Raw genomic sequence first — 19,031 nt, 5'->3', positions numbered from 1 at the left:
ATATAAGGGATGGAGAAAAGGTGAGGCACAACCTCCAGGTAACATTCTGCATACGTGGCTGGTTTACTATACTCACAGCAGAGAAAGCACCAATGACATGATAATGTTGCTAATAAATATTTTAAAAATTAGGGCTGAAAACATGCATTGATCAATAAATTAATCAACAGCCCCAGTTTTAGTAGGTGGGACTGTGAGTGATGGTGGTTTTTGTGCGCGTTCTTTGGAGGGAATAATATCTCGATTCTGTTACTGATATTGGGGATAAAAAACATATCAAAGATGGCCAAAGGATGAGTAGTTTATTAAAACTACTGAATATGAAGATTTGCTACTAACTCACCGGGGACTTATAATACATGATCTGTCCGTTTCTCAACACAAACCACCGCCTCTTCCATGCCTTCACTTGGTTGCCCATTTTCAGCAAATAGCCAGATTTCTCCAGTGGCTCCTAGATGAAAGAAAACAGATATATTTTCCTGTGCAATGGACAAGGTGCAAACCAGGGCTGGGGAACCTCAGACCCTCCAGCCCTCTTTAGCCGGGTTCCTTCGGGATTCCTCCAAGTCCAGAACCCCTCCCCAGTCACATCCCTCTCCCTAGGCCACACCCCTCGCCAGCTGGCAGGTACTGGATTTGTTCTATTTGAAAAGGCTGATGCTAAGACTGCCCAAAGTGCAGATGGTGTTGGTGATGGGAGGGATAGCTTACACTGCACACTCCACCATCCGTGGAATAGGATGACGTCCGCTGCAACTTGTGCTCTGGTTCAGAATAATCTTCATCAACGGAGTAGGCATCAGGGGGGATGGCGTAGTCGCTCTCCGAGCTTAGCGAAGACATAGAGACACCTGCTAGAAATAAAAAGAACCCAAGAACATGCATGCTTGCCTGGTTCAATAAGACCAAGCTTGCATGCAGAACCAAAACTATTGAAACAGACTCACAAAACTACCAATCATCTAACAGCCTAATTAGCTAAAGGGACCCCTGACCATTAGGTTCAGTCGTGGCTGACTCTGGGGTTGCGGTGCTCATCTTGCTTTACTGGCCGAGGGAGCCGGTGTAAGGCTTCTGGGTCATGTGGCCAGCATGACTAAGCCACTTCTGGTGAACCAGAGCAGCACACGGAAACGCCGTTTACCTTTCCGCCGGAGCGGTATCTATTTATCTACTTGCACTTTGATGTGCTTTCGAACTGCTAGGTTGGCAGGAGCAGGGACTGAGCAACGGGAGCTCACCCCGTTGCGGGGGATTTGAACCGCCGACCTTCTGATCGGGAAGTCCTAGGCTCTGTGGTTTAACCCACAGTGCCACCCCGCGTCCCAAATAGCCTATTTACCAGTCATCTAATAACCCAAAATTAACATTACTAGCAAAACGCCTTGATTGCAAAGGCAAAACTGACACATCTTTTCCCTAGTGTATGACCTGTTTTGAGATGTTCATTTTTTTTAGAGCTGAAGCAGCAAGATTTCAGGTAGACTAACAGAAGGATCGCAGTAAAGTTTATGAACTTTCCCCCATATGCTGGGGAGCTGACTTATAATTTACAGCAGATAAAAGATAATCTCTAGACTGGATTTTAAAAACACACTTACTTGGCAGTAAGCTCCACTGAAGTGGAAGTGCCTAGAATTGTGCTGATAGTTCTACTACAGTTGAAACCCCAAATTCCCTGATGATTCTGGTTTGCTACCTGCAGATGCTTTTAAATCATTTTAAAGCTTCTTCTCCCAGCAATCCAGAAAGCAACCCTGCACTTCTTTCCTCTTACCTCGCTTCACTGCACGAGGACTGCCTGGTATGCTTGCTTTTCTGTATTCAGATCCTGCATTGGAGGTTCTGAAGCTGACATGAGAGCTGCAGTCATCATCAGAGCCGGAGGACTCGTCTAGGAAAGGAACGTTGCTGATTTGGGTAGCTTTCTGGAAAACAAGCCTCCAAAGTCAGGATGAAAGGGAACGTAGGCATCACAGTTCACAAGAACCTTTCGTAAACTGCCTCGAGGTTTTTAGTTTTGTTTCTACAGATAAGCAGCATATACATTTTACGAGAAAGAAAACAAAGAGCTAGCACAAGAAAACCAGTTACATTGTTCTGTCTCTACACTCTGCCCCTAGATCAAAAGAAGCAAGCCCCTCTAGTTGTTCATTTCAATCTCCATGCCCTAGAGCAGGCATAGGCAAACTTGGCCCTCCAGATGTTTTGAGACTACAGTTCCCATCATCCCTGACCACTGGTCCTGTTAGCTAGGGATGATGGGGGTTGTAGTCCCAAAACACCTGGAGGGCCGAGTTTGCATATGCCTGCCCTACCAATGGCAATTTGGGTTAGGGGAAAAAGGCAGAAGCTTAGGAAGGAGAGACACACATGATTTCTGCTTGAATCCAAGGCTGTGGCTATGGGAGAAGCAAGACCTTCTTGTGGTGTTAATGCCGTGAGCCCCTCCATCGTAGGCTCAGGTTGTATATATGTGTAAATAAACTGTTTCTTTAAGACACTACAGTCTCTGCTGTCCCTCAGTCTCAGGAAACTGTAAGCACTTACAACCCCTGGAATCCTGCACTGATTGGAGTTTGGGTTGGCGTGCAACAACATTGTCTTATTTTAGTTAGTATTTAACAGGTTGTGGTAGAAAAAGTATCTCATGGGGAACAAAAAGTAAGCCTGCTCCGCCCTTTCCCATGACGTCTTTATGCTATTTTGGGCTCACTTCTGGGTTGTGCATCATTCGGACGAGTCTAACGTGGTCATTGCCTGTAATTTCAAATGCAAATATGAGCCTAGCTTGAGGTTTTTCTGACTTCTGGGAAGAGGATGAGACCAGGCAGCGTGTGTGTGGTGTGTGTGCAGACATACAGCACAGGCAAGATTCACTTAGCGGCTATCTAGACAATTTAAGGTGTAGCCATGCGAGTATGAGACATCTTCATGCATACAAGGAGACTGACCTGGACTGAATGACAGACCTGCAGACAACCTATTGATTGAGCCTTCATCCTGATTTGCTTGCACAAAGTTTACATGGGGGTTAGCTTACATGCATGCATGTATGCATGATGGTCTTCTGCCTGATTTGAATGTTCGCTTGATTCCTCAGTAAACCTTCCTCGGTAAACTGAATAGCTTTATTACAAATGTAATTACTTTTGCTTATGGTTTTCTGCCAGTAATAAGAAATTAGATTTCCAAGGACCTATTTCCATCACAGGTCTGCTTTGCACATGCTCTGTTCTGTCTAGTTTCTTGGCAGGTTTAAGAAAAACACGAACCAAAATTGTGTGTAAATTGTTCACACAACGCTGGAGCACACATTTTGTATACCTGTTATATGCATTTTGTACACATTCTTTCCCTAAAATATACATTTTGTATACTTTTCAAAGCATTTCCCCATAAAATATGCACTTATAGGTATGCTTAATATAAAATATACCTTACTGTGTGCAATTTTTGTTTGTACTGAAACTGCATCACAAAACTCAGAGAAGTGCATAATTCAGTTGATGCCTGCATTCAGATTTGCATATGGGTCAGGACTGGAGAATTAGATCAGTTCCCTTTAAAATGTTGACTGAACAAATTTCTCCTCCATCTCTGCTATGAGCTCTCCTACGCATTTATTGCTTTCCACATCTGTTCCCACAGAGTTGTCCACCTTCCCATATTGGTCCTAACACAAGTGTCATCGTTCTTACCCCTTTTAGCATGGTGTACACAGGCACAGTGACATTTCTGTAAATGAGGCAGGTGAACGTTCCAGCGGGTGAATAGCTTGAAGAATTTGAAGCTGAGATTTTTATACGTAAAGGAAAGAAAGAAAAATGACAAGCTGCAATTAGCATCCCCACAGCATGTTTAAATGGATGGGTTTAAATTAGCTAGATGGGGCTATGTGGATAATCAACATTTATGTGGTAACAGGGGCTCTGACCAAGATTAACAAATGACCATTATATCTGAAACCACATTGAAAGACTATGTGTTGGTAAAGACTACCCATCTTTCATCTCCCATATCTCCATCACAAAGAAAGCATAATTGATGGAGGAGCACTAAATTTGCTTGTTGTGTCTGTGACTAAATGCCCTTTATCACCAAACATACAGTATACCAGCAAATGTGGTATAAATTCAGTCCGTAGTACATTTATCACAGAAGAGTTTACATGACCAAATGTTCTAAAAATATACCACCGGTTAACACTAGTGGTATCTGGTCATGTATAGAATCTTTGGGACAATTTTGGCTAGTACTTACTCTGGCTAGAAGAGTCACTCCCAAGAGCCACTTCTGAAAGCCGCATGCCAGACTTGGCTACTGCATAGATCCGACTCTCCTAAAACAAGGGGGAAAGATCAAGGGAAAAGACAAAGCAAAAATGTAACTTTTGGTGAACTTAAGGCAACTTGGGCTGCTTTGTCCCTTCTTCGGGTCCTGTCGTCTTTACGAGAGAGTTTCTAGCAACTGAGCTACAAGCATATCTCTCAGGTGGCACAAACGCGTAAGCTGTCTTTTGGATAGAGACATAAAAGGTCCACCTACAGTTTAATTGTAAATAGACTCTTCTTGGAAGCACACACCGGGAGGGAAGAGGATGGGTTGCATGGGGGAAGAGGAGATGCAAGAGAAAGGGAGGTGTTGAGCACACTCTTTTTACCAGCTGCTTCTCCCCTACAAATAATGCACCTCCAATTCTGTTGGAAAGAGGGAAGCAGTGGTCATAGTCATATTGGCTTGATAATGTGTAGTTTCAATCTCTGATATATACCCTGAAGCAACTGTTAAACACACAAGAAATTAGAACAGAAAGGAGAAAATAAGTTCATATCAAAATTATATGTGTTCATTCTCAATACCTACATACATCTAAAAAAAAGGAAAGAAGAACAAAGATATGAAAATTCTTGCAGCGATATGGGAAAAAATTATTTACAAAAGCATCTCGGCTTCCTGTTGCTACAACTTGGGTTGGAGTATTGTTTAGGAGTTTTTGTATATTTATTTTAGATATTGTTTCCAGTTCCTCTGATGGCAAATAGAATTTGTCCCTAATATATAACATGTGGATATATAATATTAGATTAAAATAACAACACCTTTGCAATATGCAGTTATTTCCAAGCTGCAATGATTTTGTTGTTGGTGGGGTTTTTTTTAATATAAAAAATGCAGTGAATTAAAGTCTTGGGCATGTACTGAATTCTGAATATCTTACCCAAGATGGAAATCTGTGCAGCGGAGGAGTGGGTGGCTTGCCTCCTGGGTCCATCATTCTGGTTTCAGAAGTCCATGTCTCCTTATTACAGCAAGATTGCTGGTGAATCTCTTCATCCATCCCTGCCTCCTCCCCCAAACAGTCTTCCATCTCCATGTTCTCAGCTACTTCCTCATCTATATCAGTCTCTTCCACTTGTCCCCGGCAATGTGAAGCAGCACTAATAGGCTTAAAAGTGCCGATATCATTGTTCACCACATGATGGAAGGAATCTGCACCTGACTGTGGTTGGCTATAGTGCCGCTTGGCGAGCAGGATGCTGTCCCTTGGATTGCTAGGAGTCCGAACTTTGGGGAGGGTCATGCTGTTACCTAGTCCAGCTTCCCTTCCTGGGAAATTGTGGGAGGTTGAAGTAATGGATTTTGGCAACTTCAGGGCTGGAGTTGAAGTTGAAAGAGAACCATTAAGAACATTTTTCACTTCCCCAGATGAGGATGAGTGCAACCTATGAGTTCTGAAGTCAGCACTCAGTCCATCTGCTGGCTTGCACAAGTCAGATAATGTCTTGTCTGAATCACCAATGCAATTCTGCAGTTCCTCCAGGGGAGACTGAAAAGTTAAAGCTCCATGAAACTTCACAGTCTCAGCTTGGTGGTTTGATGATGGGCAGATTTGGGTATGTGCCATGGGGACCAGGTCATTTACCGAAGAGTTCTGGTAGTCTGGGAAGTCAGAGATAAGCCTCAGTGAGCTCCGAGAAGGCACCGATTTGTTCACCTCACCCGTTACACAGGCATCATTCATAAATACCACACTTGCTATATAAGGAACCCCTTTCATGGATACACTCTGATATGCCTGTTTGATGTCCATTGCAAGAATCCTGGATTCCCGGTCTGAGTTCTCAAGGAGGCAGGACAATCGGTCTCGAAACAGCTGGATGTTGCAGTTGGAAACAGATTCTTCAGAAGGCACAGTCATCAAATCTGCAATTGGGAAAAGACGTCAGAACATAAGAAGGCCATCTAGTCCAGCATTCTGTTCTCACAACCAACCAGGACCTGAGGGCAACACCACTCTCTCCACTTGTGATTCCCAACAACTGATGTTTCATAGACCTGCTGCCTCTGATGCTCAAGGTAGAACACAGCCATTGTAACTAGTAGCCATGAATCGCCTTATCCTCTATGTATTTGGCTGAGTCTCTTTCAAAGCCAGCCAAGATAGTGGCCGTCACTACATCTTCTGGGAGAAAATGTTGTACTTTAATCATGTTCTTTGTGAAGAAGTACTTTCTTTTGTCCGTCTTGGAATCTACCAAGATTCAACTTTCAATGACTCCAAGTTCAAGCATTATGACAGAAGGAGAACAACTTTTCCCTCTCCACTTTCTCCATCATTTTATGCACCTCTTACCATGTCCTCCTTTTCTCCAACCTAAAAAAACCCAAGTGCCATAACCTGTTTTTAACTTTTATGTTTTTACTGTGTAGCTTTGCTTTGTTTTTACTGTTGTAAACTGCTTTGATTTTTTTGTGATATAGTAGTATATAGATATTTTTTATAAACTTTGTACAAACTTCTTTATCATGGCAAAAATTGTGCCCTGTATATATCTAAACAATTAGGAGTGTCTATCTGGGTTTGTTTGTTTTCTTCCTCCATCTCCATCCCTTTGGTCCTTGGTGTCATGTCTTTTAGATTGCTAGTCTGGGCAGTGACTCTCTTTTGCAAAATTTGATCTGTAAGCCACTATTTCAGCTGAAGAGTTTAGTTTCATTAATTAAATACTCCCAGGATATTGGATCAAAATATCCAATGAATATTGTAAACTTTTTTAATAATAATAATAATTTTATTAATATTATATTATTACACTTTGTAGCCAAAAATCGTTATATAATCATATGTAGAAAACTTGTTCCATTAGACCACTCTTCTAAAAACAGGAATTTATCATCTTTAAGCCCAAATCATTTGAAACCCCTCCTACCCATCCATGCTGATGGTGATCTGTAATTAGAGGACAAATATGGCCAGGTAATACAGTTCAGATTATAACACCCCCAATAGCTCTTGCAGGTCTATTCTGAGCAACAAACTAGTGAAATGGCATTCCTCATTTGTACACTAAAGGAGAAAGATTCCTTTGTAACCAGCAAAATCAATAATCAGTATAATGCTGTCAAAAGTGATCTGTATTAAACATGGTAAATGTACCTGCAGTTTTCCAGGTAAACAAACAGTAGATAAATCTGTTAATCAGTAGAGATGTCTGCAAGAGATTGATTTTATTTCCAGAGAGGTGGTTAAATTTACAAATAAATAAATAAATGAGGAGCTAGAGAGACTTATGAGGCTGGACCTTTTCTTTGGAAGTTCTGCCTGTTAATCCCAAACACACTTGGGTACGTAGAGGAGAGACTGTGGCTATTTAAAAGTGAAGAAATCCACTTTGCATATGTTCAAAGGCAATGTTTTACGCATTATGACTTGTCACATTGCCATGCTGAGCATGGAAGACAAGGGATTAAACCCTGGTTCAAATTAGCCCTTATGTTGGAGAATCTGAATTGAATCAGACACAATGAGACAGTACAATTATGTGCAGGAGTCAATGTATCAGTCAGAGCTGTCTGATTGGTGGCATTTTGGGAACACTTAATACCAGGTTATTATAGCAACCATTTCATTCCGCTAGCAATCAAAACGGATGGGAAGTTGTTTGCAAAGCTTTCAACTGGAAAGGTGCTTGCGCTTGCAGAGAACTGAGGCCAGTCAGGTAATATTGGCACAGGATTGGCACCTCCATGCATCTCCATACAATTCTCCTCTGCTCCAGGTTGTTTGCCTGTGCATCATGGCTATGCCTGCTTTGCTGTTAGAGAGCGAGCGAGCGCAATTTGGAAAATACAATTCCCTTACATTTGAAATGTTAATCATATTGCAGTGAGGAATGAAGTTTTCAGGACCCAGTACAAAGAACCCATATCTTTAGTTGCACAGAGGGAGAACAAACAGTATAAATGCAAACTAGGCTTCCCCCAGTAACTTTCAATGTATCTATGTGCAGTAGAAAGGCATGGGAGCCCAATATTCACTATCATGCCCCAGTATGAATTGTACACTATGTGAATAGGCCCACATAAAATGTAATGAATGATTGAGATGGGTGACATATTATACAGTGGTACCTCGGGTTACATACGCTTCAGGTTACATACGCTTCAGGTTACAGACTCCACTAACACAGAAATAGTACCTTGGGCAGTGGCGTAGCGTGGGTTGTCAGCACCCGGGGCAAGGCAAGTAATTTGCGCCCCCTAACCCGTGGATTTGCGCCCCCTAACCCCCAGATGTTGCGCCCGGTGCGGCCGGCCCCCCCTACACCCCCCCTACGCCACTGACCTTGGGTTAAGAACTTTGCGTCAGAATGAGAACAGAAATTGTACTCTGGCAGCGCGGCAGCAGCAGGAGGCCCCATTAGCTAAAGTGGTGCTTCAGGTTAAGAACAGTTTCAGGTTAAGAACGGACCTCCAGAACGAATTAAGTACTTAACCCGAGGTACCACTGTACATGTCACAGGTTTAAAAAGGTACAGCAATATTACCCATACTTTAGGTTAGGGATGGCGAACCTATGGCCCATCAGATCTTGCTGGACTACAGTTCCCACAATCCCCGACCATAGGCTTTGCTGGCTAAGGCTAATGGGAGTTTGGAGTTTAACAACAACTGGAGGGCAGCCACAGGATCCCCAACTGGGTTTTATGTACTAGCTGCAGGAAATAACGATATAGCACAGATACATTGGTTGGTCCTCGGCAATTGCGTAAGCCACGTAAAGGGTGGGGCTATTCTTAGTTGTACAAGAACGTACTTGGGACAGAGAGGTTAATGAGATTTTGCAGTTCTTGTACTTAGCAGGTACAAGAACAACGTCGGTGTCAAAGCAACATCCATGGAACATCTACAATCCACATTTAGGTGGACCCATGAACTTTGCCTGTGAGCATCCAAACATGTCAGGAAATGACCGAGTGCGTAGTAAAAAAAGAAAAAAGAAAATCTGCTTATGATTTTCAGAAAGTAGCTTCACCCTTAGGATAATATCTAAAGCTTGATGTTGCCCCCCCTAAAGGTAATGGATTTTCTGCCACTGACATTAGTTATAGCGTTTACGGCTGAATTAATAGACCAGCCATTAGTATGGAGACAGAAACAGAGATCTCACAGACAGCCTGCCTCAAAGTATATATTTTTTTAAAAACTGAGATATATATATATGATGGAAAATGGAAATATCATATTCTGCTCATTCTGCCTCTGTGTACTAGAAGGAAACCACAAATGGCTAAAGTGAAACTTGCACAGAGATCTGAGGGTTCTTCTTTTCACTTTCCCTGCTGGTTCCTAGACATTTATTTTAAAAATTACATATTTACCTTGCAGCGCTGCTTGAAGGACTTTGATCTGCTCAGTCAGCTTCAGGTTATAACCCTTGAGGTAATGGTTTTCCATCTCGAGCTGTGAAACAGTAGAAGAAAACACTTTATGTTAAAAAAAATCATTTGAAGTATATTTCTTTTACAAACAGTTCTGTCCAGATTTTTGGCTTTAATAAAATTTCAAGAAAATTAAGAGAATTAATTGAAAATTCCTACCTTCTTCGAAAGGAAGGCCTATCTCTAGGAAGAGTTCTCTTTGTCTTGTATATTTACGGCCAAACAGTATGACGATCTGCTTAACCAATAAGCTTGGACTTCACTAACTAAATTACTAAACAAGTACAGTGGTACCTCGGGTTAAGTACTTAATTCATTCCAGAGGTCCGTTCTTAACCTGAAACTGCTCTTAACCTGAAGCACCACTTTAGCTAATGGGGCCTCCTGCTGCCGCAGGTGCCACCAGAGAACAATTTCTGTTCTCATCCTGAAGCAAAGTTCTTAACCTGAAGCACTATTTCTGGGTTAGCGGAGTCTGCAACCTGAAGCCTATGTAACCTGAGGTACCACTGTACATAGGTTGTACTGTAAGCGTCATTACTGGCCCAGTTCTACAGTCCATTGGCACACAAAAGAAGGCACACAGCTGTACACATTGTCTTCTCCAACAGTGCAATGCAGAAGTTTACATGTCACTGCAGAGCAGGATATCCCTACTGAGGTGTCACTGCAAGCACCCCTTTCATGCCAATGCAGTTGTACAATTCTATGGACTAGGGGTGTGGAAGAAACAAACTGGCCATCACCTCTCTTAGCTTAGCTGTCACCCAGTCTTTAATTTTGGCAGCCTTTTCTTGGACAATTTTAGCATCATCCGCTCTCAGTTGCTTCTGTGAAGAAGAGAAATAGACAAATGTTATAAGACAGCAGCAGATCCATTTGACTTGAAGAAATTGCAGGTGTAGCCATGGGCAACAGCTCACGATTCTTGCACAATTCTTGAATAGCAGTAAGGAATATTCTGGAGACTCTGTGGAAACTTGCCCTACAAATCAGAACTAGACCACAGACCTCAGGCGCCAGAAGGAACGTCTTTCCCCGTAGTAATTTGCCTATGTGCTAATATTTAGAGCCTCTCCACCAGGTGCTCCAGCCATCTAAAGTAAAGCTAGTGGCAAACAGAGAGAGCCTTCTCAGTGCATCTTTTCCCTCTTAATATATTCTGTTATTGACTTAAATCACATAGCTGTTTCCTATGGTTATTTATTGCCAGCTGTGACAACTTAACTCTTCTGCCCCATACTTCTTCTTTTTAAACTAATTTCTTTTTCTTTTCTTCTCTTTCTGCAAACTGTTTGTAGTTATTAGATTTATTTATGTATAATGAAAAAATGAAAGCCTTCTCAGTGCTGGCATTGTGTTTGTGGAATTCCCTCTGCCATTGAGAAGCATGCCTGGCACCAACTGCATTATCATTTAGGTGCCAGGCATAATTCCTCCCCCTTCCAGTCATAAATAAATAATATTGTTCTTCTTCTAACGTATTAATTACTATTATGGGGAATATCCAGTTTTGTGCAAGCAGACACAATGAGACTTTTCCTTCCTCCCCCTCCCTGCCACAGTTCTCTCGAATCAGCTTCAGGGAGATCCGCAACACACCAGAACAGATTTGGGGGCCATATGAGGGAACTGCAAGGGGAGAAAGAGGAAGTCCCATTGCATGAGTTCACCCATTTTATTTGGGATGTCACCTGTTTTATTTATGTATGTTATATTGTTTCTGGAAACTCTACTCAAGGGCAGCAATAACTGTTTCGAATAAATAAATATTGACCTGAGAAGGGGGAGACAGACATAAATGCATTTTAGAAGCAGGAAGAGAAGCCATAATATCATATGATACCTTTCCCACTGGCTGCGGAGGCAAGATGTGTGTCCCAGATAAAAATAGCTTAATTACCTGCTTTTCCAGCTGTTTCTCGAGTTTCTTGATCAGTTCATCCTTTTCTTGCACTCTGCTCACCAGCTCCTGGTATTTCTTGTGTACACTTGAACCGCTTGTTTTCATGTGGGCAAGTTTCAGCTTCTCTTCCATAACTTCCACCTGAAAGATTCCCTCACACTTTCATTGTAATGACAATGGGTGGGGAAAGGGAAGGAAACACATTGGACTCTTTGTGGGAATAGACTGCTTGTTCACTAATGGACCCTTATTTGGGGCAGGGCAGATTCTTCTTAAAGAACTCTCACACATTTGTCCCTTCGTATAATCCCATCCACTAGAGCGCTGGTATCTGATGTTGAAAATATCACATTAGCAGCACTGCTCAGCCTAGTCTGAGGTAAGTCCCACTTCCACTTAAGTGGATATACAACCTAAATATTCAAAGGCTCAAGGAAAATATATTTCTCAGAAGATAATTAAAAGAAATGCCCAGAAGGCCTGCCATCTTCAGACAGCAAGATGGTCCCAAGTATACAAGAAGAAATAAGACATCAAACATGTCTTACAGGTACATATAAGTGGGGCACTGAATCGCCACTTGGCAGGCATTCTGCACCTGCCCCCCTTTTTTTCTACGAACATGTCTCTCCCTCTCTCCATCCCAGCAGCTATGTTATCCGTCCCCTTCCAGGGTTTTGGACAGAAGCTTTATAGGGATGTCATAAATAATTTGGTTGTGCCTGAGAGTACCTTCTCAAATGTAGTCTCCACTTTTCTCTTTAAAAATGTTGACGGCGCCGGGGCCCTAGCCTACTGACCTCCTCCTCAAAGGCCTCAAATTGAGATTGGCAATGCCGTGCGGGATATTTCCCAGTCTGTGTGCCAATTTCTTCATGAAAGCTGGTTATGCTCCAGCGGACATTCCTGGCCCCCGAGTTGCAGAAAGCTGTGTTTTGTCCTCCTGTCTGTCTACATTAGACAGAGAGAGGCAAACAGTCTCTCCCCTACGCTGAACCTGAAAGGCAAGCGTGTGGCACCCCAAGCCAGAAAGCTTAGCCTGCCAAGCTGCCGGTGTTTGGATCAGAGCTTGGGAATAATTACTGTCTAAGGAAAGAGCCCCTCCCAGCTGTCTGATGCCTGAGTGGTGACTCTACACTGAAACCTCCAAGCTGGGACAGTAACCATTTTGCATTCCTTATCTGAAGATAAGAGCACATTGAAGACACCATCCAAAACCCTGAACTCAAGGGCTGGAAAAAACACCCAACTTTAGGACTCAGCACACAAGTCCTTTCATTTCCTAGACGTCTTTTGCTTCCCTGCACAATATACCTGTTTGTGGGGTGGCAGCTCCACATGATGTATTAAACCACTTCCTAAGCCTGTCAGATTTAATTAAGGCATTTCGAAAGGCCTTTCCATTTCCCTTAGATAACGAGCTGGGTGGTGCCATTGGTAACAGGCAGCAGCAAACTCCAAGCCTCCAGGCCTGATTCACTCCACCAAGTTTGGCCAGGATATGGCGGTCCAACCTGGACTGTAATTTTCCATTCACCTTTCCCCCTCCCCCTTTAAAAAGGGATGTTGAAGAATAGTATCCTTGGTAGCTTAACTGGATTCTGTGTGGGTCCCAAAAATTGCTTAGCAACAAAAAATGGTGGGAATAATCGGCCACAGAATCCCTGTGATCACAGCCACACAATGCTTTTAAAGCACATTTATACCACTTTAATAGTCATGACCTCTCCCAAGGAATTCTGGGGACTGTACTCCCCACAGGGCTAAAATTCCCAGTACTCTTAACAAACTACAGTTCCCATGATTTTTGGGGGGGGAGGGGGGAGAGACATGGTTTCTAAATGTATGGTATGGGTAAGAGTTGGAGAAGGACTCAAAGGCTATACTTTTTAGGCTTTGCCCACAGAACACAGTTCTCCCACTGCTACAGCAAGGTTTAGAAACATGATTAAAAGCTTATAAGCACTGTAAGGTGTAAATGTGTCACCTGAAACTGAAAACCTTTGTATAATTAGAAATCTTGGGGTGCCCGTCCAGCTGTAAAGGTTTTCACATGTTATGGGACTAGTGATATCAGAGAAGCTCTTACCTGTTTCTCTGCATTTTGGGCTCTCTGTTCTGCCTCAACCACTCTTTGCTCCAGTTCTTGCATCTTCAGAAGAAAATAAGACATGAAAAACAGTTCACTACCACTACTACTAAAGTAAAAGGTAAAGGTAAGGTAAAGGACCCCTGGACACTTAAGTCTAGTCAAAAGCAACTATGGGGTGCAGAGCTCATCTCACTTTCAGGCCAAGGGAGCCAGCATTTGTCCACAGACAACTTTCCAGGTCATGTGGCCAGTAGGACTAAACTGCTACTGGCGCATGGAAGACTGTGATGAGTGCCAGAGCACATGGAAATGCTGTGCTATCAGTAGTACTTGTAATGCTAGTACAGTGGTACCTCAGGTTAAGTACTTAATTCATTCCGGAGGTCTGTTCTTAACCTGAAATTGTTCTTAACCTGAAGCACCACTTTAACTAATGGGGACTCCTGTTGCTGCCGCGCCACCAGACCATGATTTCTGTTCTTATCCTAAAGCAAAGTTCTTAACCTGAAGCACTATTTCTGGGTTAGCAGAGTCTGTAACCTGAAGCGTATGTAACCTGAAGCATATTTAACCTGAGGTACCACTGTACTACTACTTCTACTACTTCTTTAGAATCAAACCCATCATTTGGCACGGTGATCTTTGGCATTTCTAGAATTATGTGACTGGATCAAACAAAAAACATAGCTCTTTAACAGCACTAATGTAAAGGTAAAGGGACCCCCTGACCATTAGGTCCAGTCACAGACGACTCTGGGGTTGCGGCGCTCATCTCGCTTTATTGGCCGAGGAAGCCGGCATACAGCTTCCGGGTCATGTGGCTAGCATGACTAAGGCAAACCAGAGCAGTACACAGAAATGCTGTTTACCTTCCCGCCAAAGCGGTACCTATTTATCCACTTGAACTTCGTGCTTTCGAACTGCTAGGTTGACAAGAGCAGGGACCGAGCAATAGGAGCTCACCCCATCACAGGGATTTGAACCACCAACCTTCTGATCGGCAAGCCCTAGGCTCTGTGGTTTAACCCACAGCACCACCCACATCCCTTTTAACAGCACTATCACCCGTCATTTTCTCATGAGTGAATTTTGACATTCATTATATGGTTGGAAAGGATACCTTCTGGTACATTTTACATGCTATTCACTACTCCTATAAGCAGCTTACTTAGAAGCCACCAGCTCACCATTAGCATTCAACTCACCATATCTCTTTGATAGACTTATGATAGATTCTGCATCACTATATAATCACTATGATGTGCAGGATCTTTTAATGTCTAGAAACGATTTCAAAGAGTGCTACTTACTTTATCACATATTCCCATGTCATGTTATTTACAGGTATGAGATTGACATAAATATTATGCAAATTCAACGGCATTTGGGCCCAATTTACACAGGAGACTTCAACCTCCCATGTGCTCATCTCATGGGCTTGAGTGATTGATTGTCCTCCTATATTCACTCGCTCCACATTCACTTTTGCAAAACATGCCCTTGAATAATGGTTCAACTGCACTGCCAGGAACAGCCCCATTTTTTCCAGAAACGTCCTTTATTATAGTGTTCCAGGTTGGCAAGAGATACTCGGTGCCATGCTGCGGTAATACCATGCTGAAGCACTGACTCAGCATTAATTTTGACAGAGTAAATGAAAGGATTTTAGAAAGCTGGGCCCCCCTTTCAAATTTGATATCCAAGCTTCTGTTTGATCCTCGTTTTGCTGATGATCTACTACCATTGCAGTGCATGGATATTAAATCAGCTGGAATTACATTAAAAACATCCTGATCTCATGTAAGTAACTTCCCCTGCACTTCTTCTCAAGAGTCTGGCTTTCTCTGCATCAATTCAGAGCTGTGTCTGCAGCTCCTTCCTCCTGCCCTGGCTTGGACTGGCTTCTCCTATGTCTTAATGAAGACCTCTAAATTACCTCCCCTCCCTTCACATTCTTCTTGGGAAAACAATATCTGCACACAGACTTTCCCTGCTGGAGAGGAAAAGAGGGCTATGGGTCAGTGTCCCATAGGTTCTTTGTTCTCGCAAGCTTATATACAAGAGCTCATTAATTTTAATAATTGTCATAACGTTTTCCTTGGAGGGTTGTTTGAGGAAAACCAATGCTTTTGAATAGGGAGCAGCAATCCCATTTGGGTAAAAATGCAATAACTCCCCTTGTAGAGTTACTATTCCCAGAAGGGAAGAGGGATCAATGTGACTTCTCCATTGTCTCAAGAGAATGGAGTGCACTTCTGGGGATGAAGTCATTAGTAGCACCAAAGTAACCTCCCCAGGGCACAAGCTTGGGCAGTGTGTATGGAAGCCCTGCGCTGTCCAGACGACAAGACTCCCCCTCTCGGCCACGCTGATATTCTCCAAAGGAAAGCAGAGCAGTAAGTTGGCATCAGGAGTTGCTAGAAGGAGGTGTACAAGGCACCATCCATCTGTCTTACGGACTCCACTCCAGATTTGTGTAGGGTTTATTCCCTAGCTTTTTATTCTCCAAAATATATCCTGTAAGTTTTAGGGTCAGAGTTTCAGGGGGTTTAGGATCAGAGTTTTCCTTTTCCTAGATGGGCAACCTTCTCGGGTTGATGAGCCCCATCTGCCTCTCGCTTCCCTCTACAGCATGTGCAGAAAACCATGACCTTGACCTTTGGTCCCACTGTTGGTCTTGTCTGCTCAATCAGCTGGAGCCTGTCTTCGCACGCAGGGGAAGTCCCTAACTCACCAAGGGCCTGAGACTCACTGACTACCCTCACCTGGTTTAGCTGGTCGGTCAAAGCCCTTTCCTGGGGTGTGGCTGCTGTCACATGCTGACAGCTTCTAGGAGCCACAGATGAGAGCTGAGTGCAGGGTGGGGACCAAATGTGGACAAACTACCCCAGAAAGAGCATACACCCCTACTTGGAATAATACCTGGAAATTAACATCCTTTTTGTCCCAAACCGAAACTTCAACTTCATTGCAGTACCATGGCTCACTGCACAGACATTACCATTTGCACATTATTGGTGATATTTCTGCTCTTGTGAACGATGGCAACTGTACCACTCTGACACTTGACCACTTTTTGGCATAGTTCACTGTCTCTCGTGAGTAAGCTGAACGAGACCAGCATTTTAGAGACTGATCTCCCCAAGAAACCTGGGTTCTTTGAGAACAGAAGAACTCTACTTACCTCCCAACTGAATGGATACCGAAACTGTCTACATTCATTAAAAATCTCATGGCAACCCCTGACAGCCTGCCAAACCTTCAGATAAGCTAATAAAAATCCATGTAGCCTGACTCAGTTTAAAAATAATTAGTATTCACCTTCCTTCTCACCACTTCATTGTCTTGCTGTGGGATGTTAAAACTGCTGCTCTGTTTAACATCAGACAAGAGTGTTAATTTCATGGTGCTTTTTGAGTATCATGTGTTATTCAAGGTTCCCCAGGGGCAAACTAACAATAAGCTGAGCATTCAGATTGCACTTTCTATATATCATGTTTTGTAATACTGATGAGAAAACTGCACTGCACGGCTAATTAACTGTGAAACAAACATTGAAATGAGATGTTCAAAATTCGGTTCCTACGCTTCTGATCATTAGCCCACCAAGCTGTCCTTTCCCACGTGCTGTAGAAAGATAAAGCCCTATTATCGAACAGAATGATGTCTCTAAGGTGAGGAGAGCGGCCAAAGATTCATGGCCCACAGTTCATTTGTTAACCGGGTCAATTATGCCGCCATGGCAACAGACTGCTATGTCACTCATCAACTGAATATTACCCCTCTTTCCCGTTGTGTGCACAACTGTGTAAGTAAATGCCAGTTACTAAAGACATGAGATTCTTGAACGCATTTCTAGATTAACTGGGTGAAGATGCATTAACAGTCAGTATGAACACCCTTCAAATGAGCCCATGAGAAAAGTACCCAGGAAATCCTGTGTACACACATCTCCACTTCTAAGCTTAGTCAGGCATTCCTGCCAGAATCAAAGTATTTTTCTTTGGATTTTTACTCTCTTTTGTGTTAATTAGATTCAGCTCCATTTTCTCTCTCCATTTCTCTCTCTCTCTCAGTCCTTTTCTCTCTCTCCTGAGAGGCCCCACAGCTCATTTGTAACAGGGTCATCATGCTGCCATGGCAACAGCCTGCCATGTCACTCATCAAGAGAATATTACCCCTTTTCTCCTCAGTGTGTGCAACTGCATGGGAAAAAAAAACCCCTGAGTGCAAGTAAATGCCAGTTAGCAAAGGCATACAATGCATACAATTCTAAACTCCAGCATACTTTAATTTCCATGGAAAGCTTCCAAAAAACATTTGAGCAGTATCATTGCTAGCACTGCATTTGTTTTGAGTTTCTCAAGAGAGGCATGGCAGAACGCAGTGCAAAAAACTTTTATTAAGACAGCATTCTAACAACCCTTCACATGTTTATTAAGGACTTGGGGGAATGTTCACCCGTGTGTGTGTGTGTGTGTGTGTGTGTGCACAGTCACTTGATAAGTTATCACTAGACAATTCAAAAGGTGAATGTTCAAAGCTGAATGTGTGAACTCAATCCTTAAAAAAAAACACCATTGAATTTGAAGAGCTATGCAGGGATATGCATGGGCATCCTGTGGTTCATTCATTCATACATACAAGTCACCACTTGATGCTGCAGTTATCAAATGAGTCACTATAAACTGCCCTAGGAATTTGTTGAGGGGTGGGAAATTAGCAAACAAATTTGTGAACTAGCCCTTAAGGCTGAAATTCTGGTACTTAGGTTGTGTATTAGAATTGTGTGATTCAGTTCTTAAATTGTTCGACTGACTTGCTAAATCACTTACTAAATTACAAAATTAGTCAGTTTTCATTTTCAGCACTAAGGCAACCATCCTGTTAGCCTGAAAATGATGAAGAAAACATCCCCTCGCTCCTAGCACTTCTGACAATCCTTTGTTGAATTACAGCCTTTAACTGCTTACTCTTTGGCCTTCAGAGGAAAAACCACATCACAAAACCATACAGCCAGTTACAGAGTAACCTGATCACTGAACCAAACTGCTCCCTAATCTCAACAAAGGGTAGCTTGACACACCCACACCCCTAGGGCTGGATTAACTCCAGAGTCTTCATTTCCCTTTCCACAGGGGTGTCCAGCCGTCAGGTGCTTGGCAAAGTACAGGAGTAATCAGACAAGTTTATTGTGCTGTCACCATTCTGTTGGAATTCTTTCCGAAAACATTGACTGGGTAAAGATTTAAATTTAGGATTTCTAATGAACGAAAGAGGGCTTGGGGTTTAAATAACAAACACG

The 19,031-nt window shown here is 42.8% G+C and overlaps 2 protein-coding genes across 7 annotated transcripts in view; both read right to left on the bottom strand.

The window, feature by feature from the left end:
• Positions 1 to 19,031, bottom strand: part of LOC309534386 (uncharacterized protein) — a gene marked incomplete at its 3' end in the record, with an annotated part of 296,522 nt that overhangs the window by 33,536 nt on the left and 243,955 nt on the right. The gene's annotated exons all lie outside the window — the stretch shown is intronic.
• Positions 1 to 19,031, bottom strand: part of PLEKHH1 (pleckstrin homology, MyTH4 and FERM domain containing H1) — a 56,699-nt gene that overhangs the window by 22,162 nt on the left and 15,506 nt on the right. For 2 of the 5 annotated variants that reach the window (XM_082223757.1, XM_082223758.1), the window contains exons 3-12: positions 13,724 to 13,786; positions 11,632 to 11,793; positions 10,475 to 10,558; positions 9,669 to 9,750; positions 5,225 to 6,210; positions 4,267 to 4,345; positions 3,705 to 3,796; positions 1,781 to 1,931; positions 715 to 857; positions 344 to 454 (exon numbers count right to left, since the gene is read on the bottom strand). In XM_082223757.1, the coding sequence (XP_082079883.1) occupies positions 344 to 454; positions 715 to 857; positions 1,781 to 1,931; positions 3,705 to 3,796; positions 4,267 to 4,345; positions 5,225 to 6,210; positions 9,669 to 9,750; positions 10,475 to 10,558; positions 11,632 to 11,793; positions 13,724 to 13,786 (1,953 nt within the window). The remainder of the gene's footprint in view (positions 1 to 343; positions 455 to 714; positions 858 to 1,780; positions 1,932 to 3,704; positions 3,797 to 4,266; positions 4,346 to 5,224; positions 6,211 to 9,668; positions 9,751 to 10,474; positions 10,559 to 11,631; positions 11,794 to 13,723; positions 13,787 to 19,031) is intronic. The other 3 variants (XM_082223759.1, XM_082223761.1, XM_082223760.1) reach the window with 3 other exon arrangements.

This window comes from Podarcis vaucheri (assembly GCF_965113315.1).
Source record: "Podarcis vaucheri genome assembly, chromosome: 1".
NCBI classification, from domain to species: Eukaryota; Metazoa; Chordata; class Lepidosauria; order Squamata; family Lacertidae; genus Podarcis; species Podarcis vaucheri.
This window is presented reverse-complemented; position numbering and strand designations above follow the sequence as displayed.